General features: G+C 40.5%; 1 protein-coding gene across 5 annotated transcripts in view; it reads right to left on the bottom strand.

Annotated features, from left to right (window-relative positions):
- Positions 1–2,197: 2,197 nt before the first annotated feature.
- Positions 2,198–21,956, bottom strand: part of pccb (propionyl-CoA carboxylase subunit beta) — a 39,398-nt gene continuing 19,639 nt past the window's right edge. For 3 of the 5 annotated variants that reach the window (XM_078410775.1, XM_078410777.1, XM_078410776.1), the window contains exons 7-15: positions 21,154–21,262; positions 17,384–17,504; positions 11,725–11,806; positions 11,243–11,366; positions 10,013–10,120; positions 8,122–8,222; positions 6,589–6,687; positions 4,551–4,650; positions 2,199–3,404 (exon numbers count right to left, since the gene is read on the bottom strand). In XM_078410775.1, coding sequence (XP_078266901.1) covers positions 3,283–3,404; positions 4,551–4,650; positions 6,589–6,687; positions 8,122–8,222; positions 10,013–10,120; positions 11,243–11,366; positions 11,725–11,806; positions 17,384–17,504; positions 21,154–21,262 — 966 coding nt within the window. In that variant the 3' untranslated portion in view covers positions 2,199–3,282. Of the gene's footprint in view, positions 3,405–4,550; positions 4,651–6,588; positions 6,688–8,121; positions 8,223–10,012; positions 10,121–11,242; positions 11,367–11,724; positions 11,807–17,383; positions 17,505–21,153; positions 21,263–21,956 lie in introns of all 5 variants that reach the window. The other 2 variants (XM_078410774.1, XM_078410773.1) reach the window with 2 other exon arrangements.

The following is a 21,956-nucleotide window of genomic DNA, read 5'->3' as shown; positions in this document are numbered from 1 at the left end:
CCAGTTCACTCCCACATCCAAAAGATGTGTATTTGTAGGTTCATTGGTCTCTAGAAATTGCCCCTAATCTGCAGGGAGTGGATGCCAAATGTGGGATAACATCCAACTAGTGTGAACGGGTGATCAATGGTCGGCGTGAACTCGGTGGGCTGAAAGACCTGTTCCAGACTGTATCTTAATAACTAAATAAATTGCAAGGCTTAAATGTGGCCTAAAATATGTTCCACAGCTTTCAATGCCCAGATATGTGCTCTAATAAATGTACATTTTACTTGGAAGCATATTTTCCAAGCTGGCTAATTTGGGAAATTGTTCCAAATTTTTAATTTTGCTCTTTCACAACTGCGAACAGGGTGTTAAATATAGAATGTTTATCAACAAAACAGTGTCTAAATCTCAACCTGAATATAAATCATTTCATAGTCAGAAAGAACCAGCACAGAATCAGGCTCCAGCCCAGCCCACTGAGCCAGTAATCAACACCCATTTACACTCCAGATTCTACCATTCATCTAAACATAGCACAAAAAGTAAGGAAATTTGTGTTTGGTAGATTATTTCTTTGTTGTAACAATGCTTCTTGGCAATAAATCTTATACCGTTGGAAAGCCTGTTTATTTCCCTTTTAAATGGTGCCGCATTTGTGGGATGAGCAGCAGAGCTGAGTATGTGGGTTGCGCCCATGAAAAATCTGCCAAATCTTCTCTGCCAATGCCAAACAGCTTATTCTGCCATTGACTCTTGTTCGGTGTTATTTGGTGGATTGGATGATTGAAGTCTGAAGAAACAAGACATATTGGCAATTTAACAATTTATTCATTTAATAAACAGAAGCCTCAGTAGCGTGTGGAAGAACCATACACAGCCACAACAGCCTGGCACCTCCTCCTCATGCTGGTCACCAGCCTGGTCACACACTTGTGGGATGGCATCCCATTCTTCAACCAGCATTTGTCGCAAGTCAGCCAACGTGGTTGTGTTGGTCACTCTGGCACGAACAGCACGCCCAAGCTGATCTCACAAGTGTTCAATGGGGTTGAGGTCAGGACTGCTGGCAGGCCATTCCATTCTCTCCACTCCCAAATTCTGGAGGTAGTCTCTGAGAAACCCTGCTCTGTGGGGGCGAGCATTGTCATCTTGGAGGATAGAGTTCAGTCCCAGACTGGAGATATGGGATTGCCACTGGTTGCAGAATCTCATCTCGATATCTCTCTGCATTGAGATTGCCTCCAATGATGACAAGCCTCGTTTTTCCAGTGAGGGAGATGCTGCCCCACACCATCACACTGCCTCCACCAAAAGAGCAATCAGCATAGCATTCTCCGCGTCTTCTCCACACTTTGACCCTATGATCCAACTGCCGTAGGCAGAATCTGGACTCATCGCTGAACATAACGTTCCTCCACATGTTCAGGTTCCAGTGCACGTGTTGCCGACACCAGCGCAAACGGGCCTGACGGTGAAGGGCAGTCATGGCAGGCCTCCTGGCAGCCCTATGAGACCGGAGATCGGCTGCGTGCAGTCTGTTCCGAATTGTCTGGGCAGAGAGCCGTCGGCCATATCGTCCTGCAAACCTTGACTGCAAATCTGTAGAAGACAGCCTACGGTTCCTACGTGCTGACAGGGTGAGGAAACGGTCTTCTTCGGGTGTCGTCTTCTTGGGACGCCCACTTCACGGCCTGTCTGACATCCCCCGTTATATGGAACTTGGCCTTCACTTTGGAGATGGTACTAGGGCTCACTCCAAATAATGCCGCAACTTGGTTTTGCGGAACACCAGCTTGAAGTTGCCCTATCGCACGGGCCCTATCCAGATCAGTCAAACATGGCATGCCGATTCTTGGAGCAGACACCTACTGACCACTGTAGCAGGGCCCATGCTCACAGATGCTGCCAATCAGGCACCTGATTGTCTGCACCTGGGGGTACCAGAAGCTCAAAACAAGAGTCAATAGCAACAGCAGAATAAGCTGTTTGGCATTGGCAGAGAAGATTTGGCAAATTTTTCATGGGCGCAACCCATATACTCAGCTCTGCTGCTCATCCCACAAATGCATGTTCCTTACAAATGTGGCACCATTTAAAAGGGAAATAAACAGGCTTTCCAACGGTATAAGATTTATTGCCAAGAAGCATTGTTACAACAAAGAAATAATCTACCAAACACAAATTTCCTTACTTTTTGTGCTATGTTTAGACATTAGGACCGATTTACAGTGGTCAATTAACCTACCAACCTGCATGTCACCAGATGTGAGAGGAAACCCATGCAATGAGTGGGAGTGCATGCAAACTCTATACAGACAGTACCCAAGGTCAGAATTGATCCTGGGTCACTGATGTTCAGAGCCAGCAGCAATGCGAGCCGCAATACTTCCTCTGGCAGCTAGTTCCATATCCGCACCGCTCTGTGTGAAAGTGTGGCCCCTCCAGTTCTTATTAAATATTTCCCTCTTTCTCCAGTGATGCTGCCTGACCCAGTTCCTTTCTAGACACTATGTTGTGACCACCTCTCTGAAGCACCTATCTACAATGTCTTCTCTGCTCCTCCGTGAGTCCAACTGCCACTCCATTCGATACATGTGGTCTCAGGAACTGTAGCTGGACACACTTCCTGCAAACTAAAAAGTCTTGGTGTTGCACATTGATCTTGTAAAGGGCCTTTAAATTGTTTTAAATATATTCAAGGATCTGTATAAACTTGCTGGAGATGTTATTTTTCCTAATTTGTAAAGAAAGGTAAGATGCTCTATTCCAGCTGTGCATCTGCTATTAATGAGAAACAGATTCCTTCATCTTCACAATGAATCACTGAACAAGATTAAAGTACTTTCACTAATCTGATGTCACACAATGCAGCCAATTTGCAATCAGATTGTGTTTTAGATGTGTCTGGGGATAAATATTGACTACAACAACAGAAAACAATTGTCTTTACACAGTGCGTTGAGAATCTTCCATATCCACAAGGGGAAAGAGATAATGATTTGACATACTAAATTTAGTAGCCACTGCATGCAGCACTTCCTTTAAGTGTCAGGCTCAATTATATGCTCCAGTATAACACGATTTAAACTACAATCTAAAACTGTTGCTATTTATTTAATATCTTGACCAATGAAGACAAGGAGAATAGAACAAGAGCAATTTATTTTGTTAATTTGTTATACTCAAAAGAAGTTCCTGCTGCGCCAAATGAAGATTTCTTTGGATTAAAATAATTCAGTCTTCTTGAAATGAAAAAAATTCTGTGCTATCTGCATGTTACCCTAAAAGTTTGTTTCACAAAGGGATGTTGCCATGTTTTTTCCAAGGATTGGTCTGTTTCTTGTTTGCCAGCATCTCTAGGTCTCGGCAAATGCGCATTCGAGTGGTTGCTGGTTGAATTATATCATCGACAAAACCTGCAAGGACACAAGTAGGTCGTCAGTCTTGAAGATAATATCTACTTCATTCATGTATAACAAAACATCTTTGATGCATTTGGCATTTTTCCTTTTCACAGATTTAGGAATGTTTGATTCCCTCTCCAAAAATCAGTAATTATCATTAATAGTGCAAAGATGAGTCTAAAGAAGGGTCTCAACCCGAAACGTCACCCATTCCTTCTCTCCAGAGATGCTGCCTGACCCACTGAGTTACTCCAGCTTTTTGTGTCTACCTTTGATTTACACCAGTATATACAGTTTTTTTTTCCTTTGTCAATGTTAAGTATTTCTTATGAACTCATGCCCAATACCTCTTCACCTCCCTGTTTACTCAAACCCAGGCAATGTACAGTAGACATTTAATTTACTGGCATGCTGTGGAGAAATAAGAGCTATTGAGAAAACCCATACTTCTACAGAATGTATAGTCTCCGATGAAGAAGGGTGAATAGGTATTTGTCCTGCTCCGTAGACAGAGTTAAGGCCACCAAATCATGATGCACCGTGAAATGTATTTATCCTTGCTGTCTATGCATCTTGTTGCAAATAGAAATTTCTGTACAATTCATTTTCGTTATATGCTCTGAAGTATCTTTTAAATTAGAGGTACTTTCCAATTGCTGATTCTGGCATGAGAGCACCGGTTATGAAATGCTTATTCCCCACTTTCCAAACATATGTGCATCAGAGACAATGACCATGGGGAGCTTTAAAATTGTAATTTTATGTACTTAAATGGTAACTTGGTGGACTCATTTAAACATACACGTAAAAGTCAATGAGAAAACAATTACAGTCAATCCACCCAGGAGACCCATTTTAAAAACAATATCGACAAAATGTCTTTGGTTCAAAGTTTCATTTATAAAATCTGCCTGCAAGCTTGCTAATGTATTCAATTAGTAGCTCAAATTTAAATGGTGATTTCACTCCCTTGAGAATCAAGGGCTACACTTTAGGTGGGACCAATAAAGTTATTTTTAAACGCTCATGTTTCTGCAAACAGGATACAAATTGCACAATTCTTGTGTGGCCATGTCAATTTAGGTAAATTGCACTAAAGAAATAAAGGAAGCAGAAATGTTTGGTTTGAAAATGCACAACATCCTCTCTGGTACTTGCCTCTCATTGCTACTGGGAAGGGGTTTGCAAAGGTCTCCACATAATGTGCCTCTGCTTTCTCCTTGTTTACCTTCCCTTTGAAGATAATCTGCACAGCACCCTTTGAAAGAAGAATACAAAATGGTGATAATGGTGATGAAGTCTCTAATTTCCAATAATAATGATGCTGTTGTTCAGGGGGCAGAGGAATTTTATAAAACAAAGATTTGCTTCTTTTGGTGGGAGCCATCCATTTTTTTTATTTTTAAACAGCCTCTTACTCAAACATTCAGCGCATCAAATCCTTTCAGATAAATATTAACTTTCCACAAACAATGTACCAGAGAACTATTTCTGTGAAAGTTGCAGAGCAACAGGGGCGGCACGGTAGCGCAGCGGTAGAGTTGCTGCTTTACAGCGAATGCAGCGCCGGAGACTCAGGTTCGATCCTGACTACGGGTGCTGCACTGTAAGGAGTTTGTACGTTCTCCCCGTGACCTGCGTGGGTTTTCTCCGAGATCTTCGGTTTCCTCCCACACTCCAAAGACGTACAGGTATGTAGGTTAATTGGCTGGGTAAAATGTAAAAGAAAATTGTCCCTAGTGGGTGTAGGATAGTGTTAATGTACGGGGATCGCTGGGCGGCACGGACTTGGAGGGCCGAAAAGGCCTGTTTCCGGCTGTATATACATGATATGATGATATGATAATTTCTAACTTTCTGGGATAACAACTGTAGATTAAGCTAATTAGTTATACAAGATATCTACTCAATTCACTCTTTGTTCTACTACTTATTCTACATCGAGAGGGTGGATTCTAATAAGTACCTGGGTGTCTACCTCAACAATAAACTGGACTGGACTGAAAACATAGATGTACTATACAGAAAGGGCCAGAGCAGACTTTATCTGCTAAGGAGACTCGGGTCCTTTGGAGTGCAGGGGGCACTCCTAAGGACCTTCTACAACACGGTGGTGGCATCGGCCATTTTCTATGGAGTGGTCTGCTGGAGCAGCAGCATCTCAGCGGCGGAAGGGAAGAGAATCAACAAGCTGGTCAGGTAGGCCAGCTCTGTCCTGGGTTTCCCCCTTGACTCAGTGCAGGTGGTGGGAGAGAGGAGGATGATGGCCTGGACAACGACTCCCACCCCATGCAGGACACTGTCACTGCACTGAGTAGCTCCTTCAGTGACAGACTCCTTCACCCCAAGTGCGTGAAGAAGAGATATAGGGGGTCCTTCCTTCCTGCTGCTGTGAGACTGTGCAACCAGCACTGCTCCCAGCAGACGAGTCAACAATAACAGCTAAGAACACACAGAAAACTGAGGACAATTTATGTATCATTTATTTATAATGAATGATCTCTTGCTCTCTTGCTGTCCACTTTGGTGCTGTAACACTGTAAATTTCCCCGGTGTGGGACAAATAAAGGAATATATATATTACACCATTCCCTAACAAATGCATTGAAGGTCACTATCTTAGTGGGTGCAGTAGAAGGTACAGAGGTCAATTATTTTTTTTAATTTAAACTGCATTACAAAATTTAAATAAAGACAACCATATTGGATGAGAGATTACAGATGCTGGGATATGGAGCAAATAAAACAAGCTTACTCCATTGGCTTATTTTTGTATCACGTTGGATTAAATGTGGACTTGTAACAACATTACTATATTATTTCAAAAGATAAACGGAGGGAAATGCAAGCAATCCAAGCAGTGAAGTCTGCAGATGCACTTTCACTGCATTTTCAGCATAATTTAAAGCAGTTTAGATTGCAACAGAACTGTAAACATCTGTTCAAGATTGAATGGTCAAATTTTGATTTCCTTCAAAAAGGAAATTGACCATTAACTGTTGGCATGATCTATGAAGATGGTAGTCTCAGCTAAACATTTAAAATTTACAGCATCAACTTTTAAAAATTAGATCTCAAACTCCACAACATTTTTGTTTATCACAACTATGCTTACATTTAAAAGGGCTGGAATAGTATATCCAGAATATTAATCAATCTATAGCCATAAGCACCAATATGCAGTGCTGTCACTTGCCTTAGCGCCCATAACTGCAACCTCAGCTGTTGGCCAAGCATAGTTCAAGTCTCCTCTCAAGTGTTTGGAGCTCATCACATCGTAAGCACCACCATATGCCTATCAAGGAAAGCACATAAATGTAATTTGAAAATAAAAAGAAAGAAAAAAGTCAAATTATCTTCAAATAACTGGGACAATTAAGTGAATCATCAAAAAAAAAAGCAGAGCTGTGCTAATTTATTACATCTATGCTAAGCTTAAAATGACTAGTAAAAAAGTCATTATCTTGATGAATATTGTTTATGGGTTAGAATAATTTCCAACGGCAATAGGTAGGCAATGACGATCAGTGGCCTAGGTTTTTATTGTTGCTTCTAATGAGGTACAGTGCACGATATCCAATAAGATATTATATACATAACTACAATCAAGCCAAACTCGTGCAATGGGTGGAGCAAAGTTAAAGATACAGTATTTGTTACATCAATAGTATTTCTTTACTTTTTTTCTCATTCCCCCAGTCAAAAGGCACTCGTGTTAAATACAAATTGTAAAGTAGAAATACATCTATTCTACCTCAGAATCTTCAGGGGCATGCATATGCCCAGTTTAAGTGGAGCATCCTCAATCAGAAATCCAGATTTCTGGAGGAACGAACATTCAGTGGAATGGTACATTTGAATTTAAATGCAAGTCTGCCCCAGACACAATGTTCCAACTAAAGTGGGTCAGTAACAGTGACATTCTGAGCATCAGAAAGGAGTTTGCAATTTCCTAAAACGACAGTCAAAGTGACTTTACTGCAGAAGACTTCATCGTCGGAGCTTTAACCCAGCTTCAAAGTGTTGCTTGGTGAGGACAAAGGCCCACCCAACAGATCCTTCTTGTGCAGGCAGAATGCCAATTTCACAGTACACTGCACATAAAACAATGTGGTGGTTACAATTCATGGTTCCTTCATGTAAAACTCTGGTCTACAGGCTACAAACTACAGTCAAACAGAAGCAAAAACCAACCAGTACTGCATGATCACTGCAAACACTAATCATTTCATTTGTCCAAAACTAGGTTTTCCAATCTGTAAACTGGGCAAAAGCAAATGTTCCAGACTGACATCAAGATTTAGATCACACATTGAGGAATGCATAGAAGCTATCTGTGGTAACGCAAGTGTGTGGCAGGTGTACATGTTGAATAGAACTTTCACTGCATCAATGAACAAAGACTTTTTGAATACACCATGTTACATAATTGCAACATTCATTACAAATACACTTTGTTGTATTTGATTTGGCTGAATTCCAGCTTTAACATCATGTTGATTAAACAAGTTTAAAGCAAAACATTTTAGTTCCAGGAGGAATATTTACATGCAGTGGATAAGTCACATTGTAGTGTTTTATGCACTCAGCAATGCTCAACACACCCTACGTCTACATGGTGTTTACAATCCAAAATGATTACATGGCTATATGGAATTAGATTCTCCAGCACTCCTCATCCATCAAAGCACCATTTTTTTCCTTCAGACTTTCATCAGTGCAATCTTACCTTTCGAGTGATCACCGTAATTTTGGGAACTGTTGCTTCAGCGAAGGCATAAAGCAACTTTGCACCATGTCTGATTATTCCTCCATATTCCTGATTGGTTCCTGCATGTAAAAGCAAAATACTGTCGGAAATTACAAAGGTTTCAATGGTCTTTCATTGTCCCATGCTCCAATTAAGATAGTGATATGTGAATTACCATACAGCCATATGAAAAAAAAGCAATATGATACACAACTACATAAAAGCTAACATAAACATCCACCACAGCGGATTCCCCACATTCCTCACTGAGATGAAAGGCAAAAGAGTCCAACTTCTTCCTCTTTATTCTCCCGCGGTCAGGGCAGTCGAACTATCTGTTGGGGCGAAAGAAGCCCCCGCGTTGGGGAGGTCAAAGCTCCCGCAACTTGTTCCCGAAGTCGGTCTCTGACCAGAGACCATGAGCTTTGTGATCTTAAGTCCACAAGCACCCACAGTTGGAGCTCCGAGGCTCCACGATGTTAAAGTCCCATAGGCTCCCCGCAGTCGAGCTCTCAGAAGTCGGTCTCCAGCAAAGGCCACCAACTCCTCCATGTTAGGCCGCAGTGCAGATGGAGATACGATACGTTCCCCCCCCACACCACATAAAACAAGCTAAAGAACACTAAAAACATCCATTTAATACATACTATTTGAACACAAAGAAGGAAGAGACGGACAGACTGTTGGCGAGGCAGCCATTGCTGGCGCCACCCGGTGGAACTACAATTGCAATAAATGAAAAAACACGTAAATAAAGTGAACCTTTTATTTAAGCATCATGCTGCAGGTTTTGTTATCAGTGGAGAATAGACAGCACTTGCAAATTTTTCATGGGGTTTGCTCAAGAGAAGGTGGTGATTTGAAATCCATTTTGGCATGGTGCCCTCTATAGGAGAGTACACACTCCCCGCATTACATAATGGTTCTTCTGCCGAGAACGGTTTGTAAGCGGATTTATCTGCAAGTCAAATGGCCATTTTCTATTGTAACCTGTATCACATTGTTCTGTGTACACTTGATCCAATTCCCTCATTTCATTGATACTGTTGGGGTGATTATTCAAATGTACATTGTATCCAGTAGAACTGCAGATGCTGGTTGATACACAAAAGTATGCAAATAGCTGCAGAGACTCAGCAGGCCAAGCAGCATCCCTGGAGAATATTTCGAGTCAAGACCCTACAGTATCCAGTCATTAATGAACACCATGAAACATTTCCCTTGGACAGCTTACACACCAGCGGTATGAATATTGACTTCTCTAACTTCAAGTAGGCATTGTTTTCCCTCTCACTCCATCTCTCCCCCTCCCAGTTCTCCAACCAGTCTGTCTGTCCTCAGATTACATCTTATCTCTTTGCTTTGTTGTCACCGTCTCCTGCCTAACAATGGATCTACTCTACACTTTCGTTGATCCACATTTCTTTTGATGTCTCATTTTCGCACCTGCCTCTTCTTTATCTCTGTCTCCCTCTCCCCTGACTCTCAGTCTGAAGAAGGGTCTCGACCCGAAATGTCACTCATTCCTTTTATTCACAGATAATTCACAGATAATAGGTCAACACCAGTGCGAGACAGATTTGACAAGTTGCAGATTGTAAAGCCAGAGGGAGGAAATTGCACGTGGGGCGAGGGAGGTGAGGGTGAGTGGAGGGGAGAAATAGGCGGGAGTCCACCTGGGGCAAGTACAAAAATGCTGTTCTAACTCACCGTTATAAACAGATCCAAAAATTAGACTTTAAATAGTGTGGCACAGTGCTCAGCTTGGCAGTAGCAGTGGAAGTGTGATTAATATGAATCATCGTTGAACACGAGAATGGAATACAAAACTCTACTGGCTTATGATAAGCTATTTTTAGTTTTTTTTTACCTGGCAAGAATCCAGGCACATCCACAAATGTAATGATAGGGATGTTAAATGCATCACAGAATCTGACAAAACGAGCTCCTTTCACCGAAGAGTTAATGTCCAGACAACCTAAAAAAATAAATTACAACTTAGTCGCAAATGAACACTCATTATTCCTGCTATTTTTTAAATTAACAATTATTTAATTGACAATTCCCAGTGCAGAGGGCATCAATAAGTGGGGGGGAAAAATTGAGAGCTGAAAATCTATGCTCTCCCAGTGGAATACGAGATTTTCCATGGGAGCCACAGTGATGGAAGATAGGCACTGTTCCATGAGCTGCATAGAGAATTTCATTGGAGCAGTCAAAATGTGGAGGAATGAACTGCAGATGCTGGTATACACCGAAGATAGACACAAAATGTTGGAGTAACTCAGCAGGACAGGCAGCATCTCTGGAGAGAAGGAATGAATGATGCTTCGGGTCAAGACCCTTCTTCGGACTCAAGTCTTCAGTCTGCAGAAGCGTCTCGACCCGAAACGTCACCCATTCCTTCTCTCCAGAGATGTTGCCTGTCCCACTGAACTACTCCAGCATTTTGGGTCTATGTTCATTGGAGCAGTGGCGCAGCAGGAGAGTCACGGTGGCGCAGCGGTAGAGTTGTTGTCTTACAGCGAATGCGGCATCGGAGACTGGGTTCGACCCCGACTACGGGTGCTATCTGTATGGAGTTTGTACGTTCTCCCCGTGACCTGCGTGGGTTTTCTACAAGATCTTCGGTTTCCTCCCACACTCCAAAGACATACAGGTTTGTAGATTAATTGGCTTGGTAAATGTAAAAATTGTCCCTAGTGGGTGTAGGGTAGTGATAATGTGTGGGGATCAATGGTCGGCACGGACCCGGTGGGCTGAAGGGCCTGTTCCGCGCTGTATCTCTAAACTAAATTAAACAGTGGTAGATGCCAAAGGCAGTGGTGGGAGTGGAATGCAAAAACGAAATGACAAGCTAATCAAATCTCGGTTATCTTTGTGCACTGACTGGAGACTGCACTTCATCTGCACTTAGTTTCTCCGATATCACGATGAGATTGGTACAACAGAGTGCAGTACAGCAAACTGGAAACAGTACAGAAATTGCTGCTACACAGCAAGGTGTATGTGGATTCATCGACAAGAGGGTTGGAGATAAACAAAAATATGGCAATGTCATTAAACAATGCATTCTCTGCATCATAAACTGAGCACTCACCTGAAGCCACTTTAGGCTGATTGCCCACAATTCCCACTGTGCACCCATTCATTCTGGCAAATCCGATAATAATATTCTTTGCATAATTAGGCATGAGCTCAAAAAAATCCCTTTCGTCCACAATCTAAAACAGAATTTCAAAAGAAGTTTTCTTGAACTGTGGTGAATGTTAAAGTAAATTCAATACTCGTTTCCCATCTCTCCAACACTTTGAACTTCAAACTATGGCCAAATCCAAACAAGGCTTTGCATTGAACAATATGGCCCTTACATGCCAGAGAGAGTTCTGTGCTAGCAGCTGCCAGGATTATGAGAGGGATAGATAGGATAGACTGTCAGACCCTTTTTCCCCAGGATGGAAAAATCAAATACTAAAAGGCACAGCTTTAAGGTGAGAGGAACAAAGTTTAAAGTACATTCTGCCCCGTTTCTTGCAAATACAGGATTACAAAAATATGAGTTAAAACTAAACAGTTCCTTACCGCATGGACAATATCCAACATATCATATGCTTTTGTAGACTCAAGAGGAACCAATACATCCAAGCCCGGCACCAACCTGTCACTTTGAGCAGAAATGGGCAAAAGTAAACACTTTACTTCATTACTTGTCAATCATTTATGTATATGGTGGTAAATTCATGCCTCAATCATATGAAAATTGTGTTGAATACATTTTACACAAGGTATTCCATGTGGGTTACTTATGTTTTGCATAATCTAATCATGCCTTTGATCCCAAATGTGACACAGAACTCAATATAGTTTAGTTTGTGGAAAATTGAGCTTAACCAACCTGGACTTGTTCTTTCAGAGAATCATGTCCATGAACCCTAGATTTCTGATAATTGCATAGAGTCAGAGTGATAGAGTTGTACAGCACAGAAACAGGTCCTTTGGCCCACCTTGTCTACGATGACTAAGTTGGGTTAGTGGGCTAGTCCCATTTGCTTGTAATTAGCCCAGAGCCCTCTAAACCTTTCCTATCCATGCCTGTCCAAAAGTCGTATTTGTGTCTACTTTTGCACCTCAATGAGGTTACCTCACACCCTCCTGCATTTCTATTATATATATTCCTTTCTTCTTTCAAAGTGTGTAACTTCCCACTTAGCTGTATTACATTGAATTGCACATTTACAAAAGAATACCTTTACATCTTTCAGATTGTTTCTTCTATTCTCATGGTTATTCATCCAGCTTCCTACCTCTGTAGGAAAGCAAAATACAAGGATGCTGAAAAATTGTAGTAAAATAGTAGATGCCAAAAACCCTCAGCAATCAATTGTGGAAATAGAAGTGGACAGAAAATACTGTTTGACCTGCTGGGTTTCTCCAGCACTTGTTTTATTTTCTACTTACATTAACAACAAATTTAGAGTCTAATGTTGTCAAAAACCAAGCTAAAACGATTTTGCTATCGGGGACAAGTGCACCCAATATTTTATTTTAAACTACACAATTGCCAATCATCCCAGCAGACATTTCCGTCTCATCTCAATCAACAATATCGCTGCATTTCATACTATTCCTCAGTTCCCAATTATTCTGTTTATTTAAATAGCTTTCTTCTGAACATCCGTTAGCTTTATTGATAAATTGGGTATTTCTTCAAAAGTTTCATAATACAAGTCCTTAAATGATCCCTGTACGTCTAATTTTTTTCTAATTTTATATTGAGCAGCGGAAAACAAATTTAGTTAAAAAAATTATGCCCCTTTTAAAAACAAAATCACGTCTTTAAAGGCTGGTCTCGGAGACACCAAGTTGATGATGATTTTTGCAAATTCACTCGTTTATTTCAGCAAATTAACCAAGTTTCACCTCTGAATTAAATAAAATAATAAAAAGACAAATCTCAGATTGGTAGGATACATGCAACACAGGCCGAATAGATTGAGCAAGAGGTGCTTCAAATATCATGCCAAAAAGGAACTGGTCATTAAGATTTGATGTTTCAGAGTACTCTTGGACTCTTATACACTCTTGTGTATAATTTTCTAACATACACAAAAAACCTAAAGAGAGCAAACTTTAAAACTAACTCCAACTCCTTAATTTCAATCTTAGTGTCACAACCTTGTTTATTAGTCAATGCAGTAACTCATCATTTTGAGCAATATAACATTTATAATTAACACCCCAACAGATGTCTAGTGGGCAGCGGTAGAGTTGCTGCCGTAAAACACTTGCAGTGGCGGAGACCCGGGTTCAATCCCAAGTACAGGCGCTATCTGTACGTAGTTTGTACGTTCTCCCCATGACCACGTTTGTTTTCTCCGAGATCTTCAGTTTCCTCCCACACTCCAAAGACATATAGGTTTGTAGGTTACTTGGCTTGGTATAAGTGTAAATTGTCCCCAGTGTGTGTAGGATAGTGTTAATGTGCGGGGATCGCTGGTCGGTGCAGACAGTGGGCCTGTTTTCGCACTGTATCTCAAACTAAAAACTAATATGGTTACCAGCTATACCACAGTGAGAATAAATAAATTATTTTTCATTTCTGCTCGAAATAGGTGCCAAATTCTTGACAGCATGTACACTGTGGCTGTCCTTATGAAATAACATTGGGTGCATTTATTCTTTGTTTCTGTTTGCCACTTCCCATTCATGTTTCTGGGGAGGAAAAATATAATTTGAATAATTTGAATTTTAAACTAAACTAAACAGAAAGTATAAAACACAATAAAAAGGAACTGTAGATGCTGGTTTATACCATTCCCATACTGACCTTTGGGGCTCCTCCATTGCCAGAGTGAGGCCACATGCAAATTACAGATACATAGACATTAGGGGCAGGAGTAGGCCATTCGGCCCTTTGAGCCAGCACCACCATTTAATGTGATCATGGCTCATCATCCACAATCAGTGCCTTCTCCCCATATCCTTTGATTCCGCTAGCCCTGCGCTCCATCTAACTCTCTTTTGAATGCATCCAGTGAATCGGCCTCCACTGCCTTCTGAGGCAGAGAATTCCACAAATTCATAACTCTGTGTGAAAAAGTCTTTCCTCATCTGAATTCTAAATGGTCTACCCCTTATTCTTAAACTGTGGCCCCTGGTTCTGCACTCCCCCAACATTGGGAACATGTTTCCTGCATCTAGCGTGTCCAATCCCTTAATAATCTTATGTTTTTTTATAAGATCCCCTCTCATCCTTCTAAATTCCAATGAATACAACCCCAGTCGCTCCATTCTTTCATCATATGACAGTCCCGCCATCCCGGGAATTAACCTCATGAACCAAAGCTGCACTCCCTCATTAGCAAGAATGTCCTTCCTCAAATTAGGAGACCAAAACTGCACACGATACTCCAGGTGTGGTCTCACCAGGGCCCTGTACAACTGCAGAAGGACCTTTTTGTTCCTATACTCAACTCCTCTCGTTATGAAGGCCAACATGCCATTAGCTTTCTTCACTGCCCGTTGTACCTGCATGCTTACTTTCAGTGGCTGATGTACTAAGACACCCAGGTCTCATTGTACTTCCCCTTTTCCTAACCTGACACCATTCAGATAATAATCTGCCTTCCTGCTCTTGCCACCAAAGTGGATAACCTCACATTTACCCACATTATACTGCATCTGCCCAAGTCACCCTGCATCCTCTTCACAGTTCACACTGCCACCCAGCTTTGTTTCATCTGCAAATTTGCTAGTTACTTTTAATTCCTTCATCTAAATCATTAATGTACATTGTAAATAGCTGTGGTCCCAGCACCGAGACTTGCGGCACCCCACTAGTCACTGCCTGCCATTCTGAAAGGGACCCATTAATGCCTACTCTTTTTTTTCCGTCTGCCAACCCATTTTCTATCCATGTCAATACCCTATTTTCCTGGTTTTGCACCAACCCCTCAGCCACAATTGGAGAAACAGCATCTCATATTTTGCTTGCTTAGCTTACAACCCAGCGGTATGAACATTGCATTCTTCAGTTTTAGGTAACCTCTGCAAACAATTCCCTATCCCACCCTGCCACACTCTATTAAGTCTGTTACCCAGTTCTACAGTTTGCAATTATGTAGCCCTCTTGGGCTCACACCATCTCAAGCCAACAATCAGTCTATCAGGGAACCTCCTTGCCTGAGGTCATCTCTTGCTGACTCCAATTTGTCCAGGATTCTTTCTTTTCTTTCTTTGCTTCCTCTCTCTTCCCCCCCCCCCCCCCCCCCCCCCACCGGCCCTACAATCAGTCTGAAGAAGGATCCTGACCCGAAACGTTACCTATCCATTTTCTTAAGAGATGCTACCTGACCCGCTGAGTTACTCCAGTACTTTGTGTCTATCTTAAGTATAAAAGGGTTTTGTGGTCTTTAACTTAACATTGGTATTATATATTTAAGGCAAAATCTCAAAGAGACATGTGAAACTATAGCATAGGTTCACAATATTGTCAAAAATTATTTATTCACCTGAATAAAAATGTAACCACTATTATAGAGAGGAAATTTACAGTGAAATTATTTATTCAAGTGAATAAAATTGGGAAAAATAATCTACATGTTTGAAATGGTCAATTAAAATGGGTTCTCCACAAAGTGTAGATAGACACAAATAGCTGGAGTAACTCAACAGAACAGGCAGCATCTCTGGAGAGATGACGTTTCGGGTCAAGGCTCTTCTTCAGACTGGATGTCTAAAGTGTCTTGTCCTCTGGTATAGATGTACAATTCAATATGGCCACTAGATGGCAGCCTGTCCCGGGTGAAAAAAGCACCATATCATCACTTGCTGGAGAAATGTTCCCTGCAGCCACACGAGGGCAGACTTGCACTTTTAAAGAGTTATCAGTATATTCAACATACAAGCTCATGCCACTGAAACTTTCTGACCTAGACGGTTATTATACAATTTTAATTCCACAATGTACTATGGTATTTCTATTCAGACAATATTTAAATTATGATGACTTCTATACTTAAAAACCCCTCAATACCAGCACATTTATGCACGATCAGCAAAGTAATCGGAGCAACGTAGTTCGGTTAGCCTTCGGGTTGTTTCTGCTCTGCTAGCAGAGCCTGGCTTACAAATACCAAAGCTACATTTACTAGTGTTTCCGCCATTTCCCTTAAAATATTGATCTCTTTCAATACAGCACAATTGTGTAATTCCCAATGTAAAGATGATTCAGCCACTACTCAAATGTGTTCTTGCATACAACAGTAACATTTAAAGGCCATGGCAAGCGGCTTTGATGTCGAGTTTACATTTTTATTTTCAGTACCTTTTTTGAAATTCATTTTCTCTACATGGTCTATCATGTTATTTATTCCTGAACAAAACCCCAAATATAATGATGAGCTGGGCCACTCGAGTGCTGCTCTTATAATTCATTGTATGCACCATCTCAAATATCTCTCAATGTTGGTAAACAACATCAATGAGGTGGAAAATCTCCCCATGGTATCGATCCTTGTACAAGATCTTAACAGCAGATGTTTAATTCTTTCGCTGCCAAGGCTCGGTGGCGCAGCGGTAGAGTTGCTGCCTTACAGCGAATGTAGCGTCGGAGACTCGGGTTTGATCCTGACTACGGGCGCCATCTGTACGGAGTTTGTACGTTCTCCCCGTGACCTGCGTGGGTTTTCTCCGAGATCTTCGGTTTCCTCCCACACTCCAAAGACGTACAGGTATGTAGGTTAATTGACTGGGTAAATGTAAAAATTGTCCCTAGTGTGTGTAGGATAGTGTTAATGTGCGGGGATCGCTGGGCAGCATGGACTCGGTGGGCCGAAGGGCCTGTTTCCGTGCTGTATCTCTAAATCTAAAAAATCTAAATCTAAGTGCTGTATATATGATACATAAAAGTGGCAAATGGAATATTTGGTCAATGTCACTGTTCAGTCCCAGATACAGTTCTATGGTCTGTTGCAGTGTAGCAGATCATTTGAATTGAGAAATTACAAAATGTCAATTTTCAAAATTGAGTGAAGCATTAAGTCAGTATGAAGCACAGAAACAGACCCTTTAGCCCAACTGGTCTGTGCAAATGAGGTACTGTGATATTCATCACCTTATCTATAAATGATCAATGTCAATGGACTGATGTAACTAGAATACTGGAAATTCAGTTTTACAAACCAAAGCTAGTGTGTTGCTTTGGAGAGACAGATAGAGTGCAAAGCATACTTTTACTTACCATGGATCCTGACATTCTCTTATTGGAGCTGGTTCTTTGTTATTCAAAGGTATATAATTGAAGAACTCTCTTAAGTTCAGTAAGGCATCAATATCATTTTCAAAAGCCCTGTGTGCAACACCTGCAATATAAACATGTATTACAAAAAAAGTACTACTTAAAATCTTCAAAGCAATTACCTGTTATATTGTTACAATTGAAACTGGGTTGTAACATGCAAATTAAGTGCATGATGTAGTAATATCATGTGATCTAGATAGTGAGAACAGTTGCAGAATGGGAAGCCTGTAGAACCTTGTACTAGTAAAAGAGAATTACGACACAAAGTGCTGTCTCCGTTCTTTATCTTGAAGATAGACCTCAAGGCAACACAAAACATAACATTACCTTTGGTCGAAGAAAGTACAACACAGAATCTGTAATATTTCATAAGGATTATTATTGCAAATTCTATCATGATACTGAAGTTTTATTGTAATGCAATATTATTTTAATCTAACCAACGAAAACAAAGGGGAAAGAAAGTTGATCCAGCAATCTTCGCATACAAGCATCTTTAAAATTACCAGCTGATGATAGGCATGTTGTACATTCTTTGTCATAGAGAATTCTTACAAACTACCTGTAACATTACTTTCATCTCAATTTATTAGGTCACTGCATCTTCTAGTCAAGTTTGAATGAAGCCCTTTGTGCATAAGGGCGGCCACAGTGGCACAGCGCTCCCGACTACGGGTGCTGTCTGTATGGAGTTTGTACGTTTTCCGTGACCGCGTGGGTTTTCTCCAAGATCTTTAGTTTCCTCCCACACTCCAAAGACATACAGCCACGTAGGTTAATTGGCGTGGTGTGTGTGTAAATTGTCCTGAGTGTGTGTCTGATAGTGTTAATGTGGAGGATCTTTGGTTGGTGCAGACTCGGTGGGCCGAAGGGCCTGCTTCCGCGCTGTATCTCTAAACTAAAAAACTAAAGCATACTGGAGTTGTCCTTCTGGCTAACATAATAAATCACAGCAGCCACGTAGCAGTTTCTATATTTGAAGGAAGACTATTTTTAAATGAAGTGATGAAGCATCAAAGATTGGTCAGCAATGGAAAATGTCAGCCTCACAAAATTTATTAACAACGTACAGCGGCATTTAAACTATATTCTCTATTATTAATTGAAAAACAGACAAGAGAGAGTTTACTGTTGATAAACTAAAACTTGCCCTTCAGCACCAGCATTGACAACAATTACAGGCTGGGTAGTGACAGTGAAATTGTTCAGTCTTTATAATGCCATTTTTATTTCAGTTCCAACTTAAAGGCTTTTTGTCCCCACAATGTTTTAAAAACTCAGCTCAGTTTTCTCCTTCTCATTAGACCTTTGAGGTTTGTTAAAAGTGGTGGCTAACTGGGAGCCCAGCTTACAAGTGGAATTGTAACATGCTGAATATGCACAGAAATTTACAATATAACAAGGAGTCAGAACTTGATCAAGCCAAGCCAACAATTTCCCAGCCAAATTGAAACATTGCAACCCCTTGTAACTGCAACAGAGCACAGACGCACTGCAATAAGAACGCTGGAGCAGAAGTAGGTCATTTGGGCTGTCAGATCATGGCTGATGTGTCCTTGGCCTCAGTTACTCTTCTCTGATAGTTTCCCATTACCCTCCCCGATCTTGCAAAAACAACTTTTCTTCCTTTTTAAATGGTCCCTAATAATCTAGCCTCCACTACCTCATGCAGAGAATTTGCGAGATCACCATCCTCAGAAGAAATCCCCGTGCATCTGTTTTTAGATTTTGCCCTAACCTAGTAATTAGGTCTCCTTATTCAAGATTCTCTCACCCATGAAAACATTGACATCCACACTGTCAAACCATGGCAGGGCCTTGGAATGTTTCAATATTGGTACAAATGTTAATATTAAAATAAATAAGTCTTATACAGACTACAGGCCCAAACGGTACTAACCCGAAGATCCTTGAGCATGTGCTATGCAAGTCTCTTCTTCTTTTGCTTGTTAGTGTATTGGCTGCTTCCCAATTAAATGGGAACTCAATTAGTTATAACCCAAGTAATAATTAAGATAAATTATTATTAGAAAACCACTGTGCTCACTTAGAGAGTGCATCTTCAGGAGCACTGTCAAGACAGAAAATGCTGGAAATATTCAGGTCAGGCAGCATCTGTGGAGAGAGAAGCAGAATTAGCATTTCAGGTCAATGACCTGTCATTATGTTTCTCTCTCCACAGATACTGTTGACATGCAGAGTTTGTACAGCATTTTGTTTATGTTTCAGCTTTCGAGCATCTGCAGTTTCTTGCTTCCAGTAAAGGCCAGGCTTTACTAATTAAAATCTTTTTTTTATAAACGTTATTAATTGATGAAGGTTACCCATGAGGCACAGTCTATCTGATCATTCACAATCCTTGATTAGGTATTTCAAATTAGTTATTCTGCACGACAAATCACAGATTTAGCTGCCGCACTGCAATAAGAACTGACTTAATGTCCACAGGCAATAAATAGGCAATTAAATTTAATCTGCTTGGAGAAAAGTTATCAACATCATGGTCTTTCCTTTTTACTATCTTCATTACTGGTCTAAATGTAGGTTTTGGGAGAGAATATACTAGTTTGCATGTGATAAATCTACCAAACAAGCTGCACTGCTGCAACTAGAGCTGATGTGCCACGAGATCACAACTACTTGCTCAGTGGATTTTAACTTTTAAAAAAAACATAGTTGTAGACTTGGATAGATCGAAGCGAATCCATGAGGGAACAATTGAAGTTTAATCGTGAAAAATATTCTTAGAAAATGATAACAAAATGGAAGGCTGCTGTGTTTGTGTTGACCCAATCCCAATTTGGGGTGTAATTTTATTACTGTATACCACAGGCATATCAAAGATCTTTTTAAAGGCAAGTTTCCTACATTTACCATATTTTCAAAGAACGAGTTCAAGGCCTCCATTATCCAGTGAGTCGAAACCTTTTCAACTTTATTCTTGATATTCTAACAATTATTTTAAATCTATGCTCCTGATAACTAAAATTATGCCTATAGAAATAATCCCTTCCTATTAACCACTATCATGTGGAAACTTGTCAAAAGTATTTTTGAAGAAGATGTGGAACTACATCATATTTATCACCCTCATCATCATCCCTTCTTGAATGTCTCCTGGAGCAATTCAATCACATTTGTCGTACTGAATCACCAAATGATCTACCATTAATAATTCCTTCCTGGTTCTTGTGCAAATCCTACTTTTCTACATGATTAATACTTTACTAAGAATTGAATTTACCCCCCCCCCCCCATCCTGAAATTATGTGACAAAACATAATTTAACCAGTCCTAATACCATCCTCCTGCACATCCCAGAACATGTTATTTGTGTAGGCACAAAAAACCACAGATGCTAGAAGCTGTCACAAGAGGTGGGCAGCTGCAGGAAGTCAGTGGGCTAGGCAGCATCTGAGGAAGGAAATAGCCAGTCGACATTTCAAATTTATACCGCACATCTCAAGGGGACTTGTGCAAATATTCCTCAATTTAATGAATATGAATTAATTCATAATCCGTATTTAAATCCCAGTGAATAGCTTCTTCATACACAATATTGCTTTGAAATGAGCAGCACCCAAAGATGGGTGAACAAAAATAACAATCCCAATACACATGAAATAAATGGCAACCATTAATTCAGCACATTTAAAAAAGAGATATACTGATCACTCAATAACATTCTCACTCTCTAAAAGTCATCTCACCTGAAACTGCAGTGTGGGTCTTTGCACCACCAAGGTCTTCCTGAGTCACATCCTCATTGGTAACAGATTTCACCACATCTGGGCCAGTAATGAATAAGTAAGAAGTACCCTGCAAACCACAACATTGATCTAATCAGAATCAATTCTGATTAAATCAAATCAAAGCAGCTCAAATAAATGAGCATTTTTTGAAAAAGACCGCTACTAACAGCGCTTCCTATTTAAGATCATAGTATATTTTGTTTTGTTTTAAACCAAATGCTGATTTGGCAATATGACAAAACTGAAAAAACCCTCCTTATGCCATGATCACAAAACAGCATGCTAGTATTTGTGGAAATCAGTACTGTAAAAATTAGGAGTCTCTACTAAGTAAAGAGCTGAATGGACTACTTCATTAATGCTGATCAGAGCCAGAAATAATCTCAGATTCTGTTTCTGCTTCAAAACAAATATCAAACGAAAACCCAAAACATGCATTTTCACAAAAGTGCTTCTGATTTCCTGAATGCTACTTGTCTTTTGAATTCATGAGTACGTGGCAGGCATAAGCAAGATGTCACAACTTCAGAAAAGTATGCAAGAATTCTTCAATACAGTTGATGGGGGTTGATGTCTGTAGGGCATGAAAGGCACACTTTACAAGATGATCTTCCAGTCACGTCTATGCCATGCATTTCTTTTTTCCAGAAGCTGCAGAGGGAGCTCTGACTTACAGGCCAATGGAGAAAAATGTCACTAAGCTGTTTTCACAATCCAACATGGTGAGGATCTTCATCTTGGAATTTGTTTTAGAAGTCAGT

The sequence above is a fragment of the Rhinoraja longicauda genome, chromosome 13 (genome assembly GCF_053455715.1).
Source record: "Rhinoraja longicauda isolate Sanriku21f chromosome 13, sRhiLon1.1, whole genome shotgun sequence".
Classification (NCBI taxonomy): Eukaryota; Metazoa; Chordata; class Chondrichthyes; order Rajiformes; family Arhynchobatidae; genus Rhinoraja; species Rhinoraja longicauda.
This window is presented reverse-complemented; position numbering and strand designations above follow the sequence as displayed.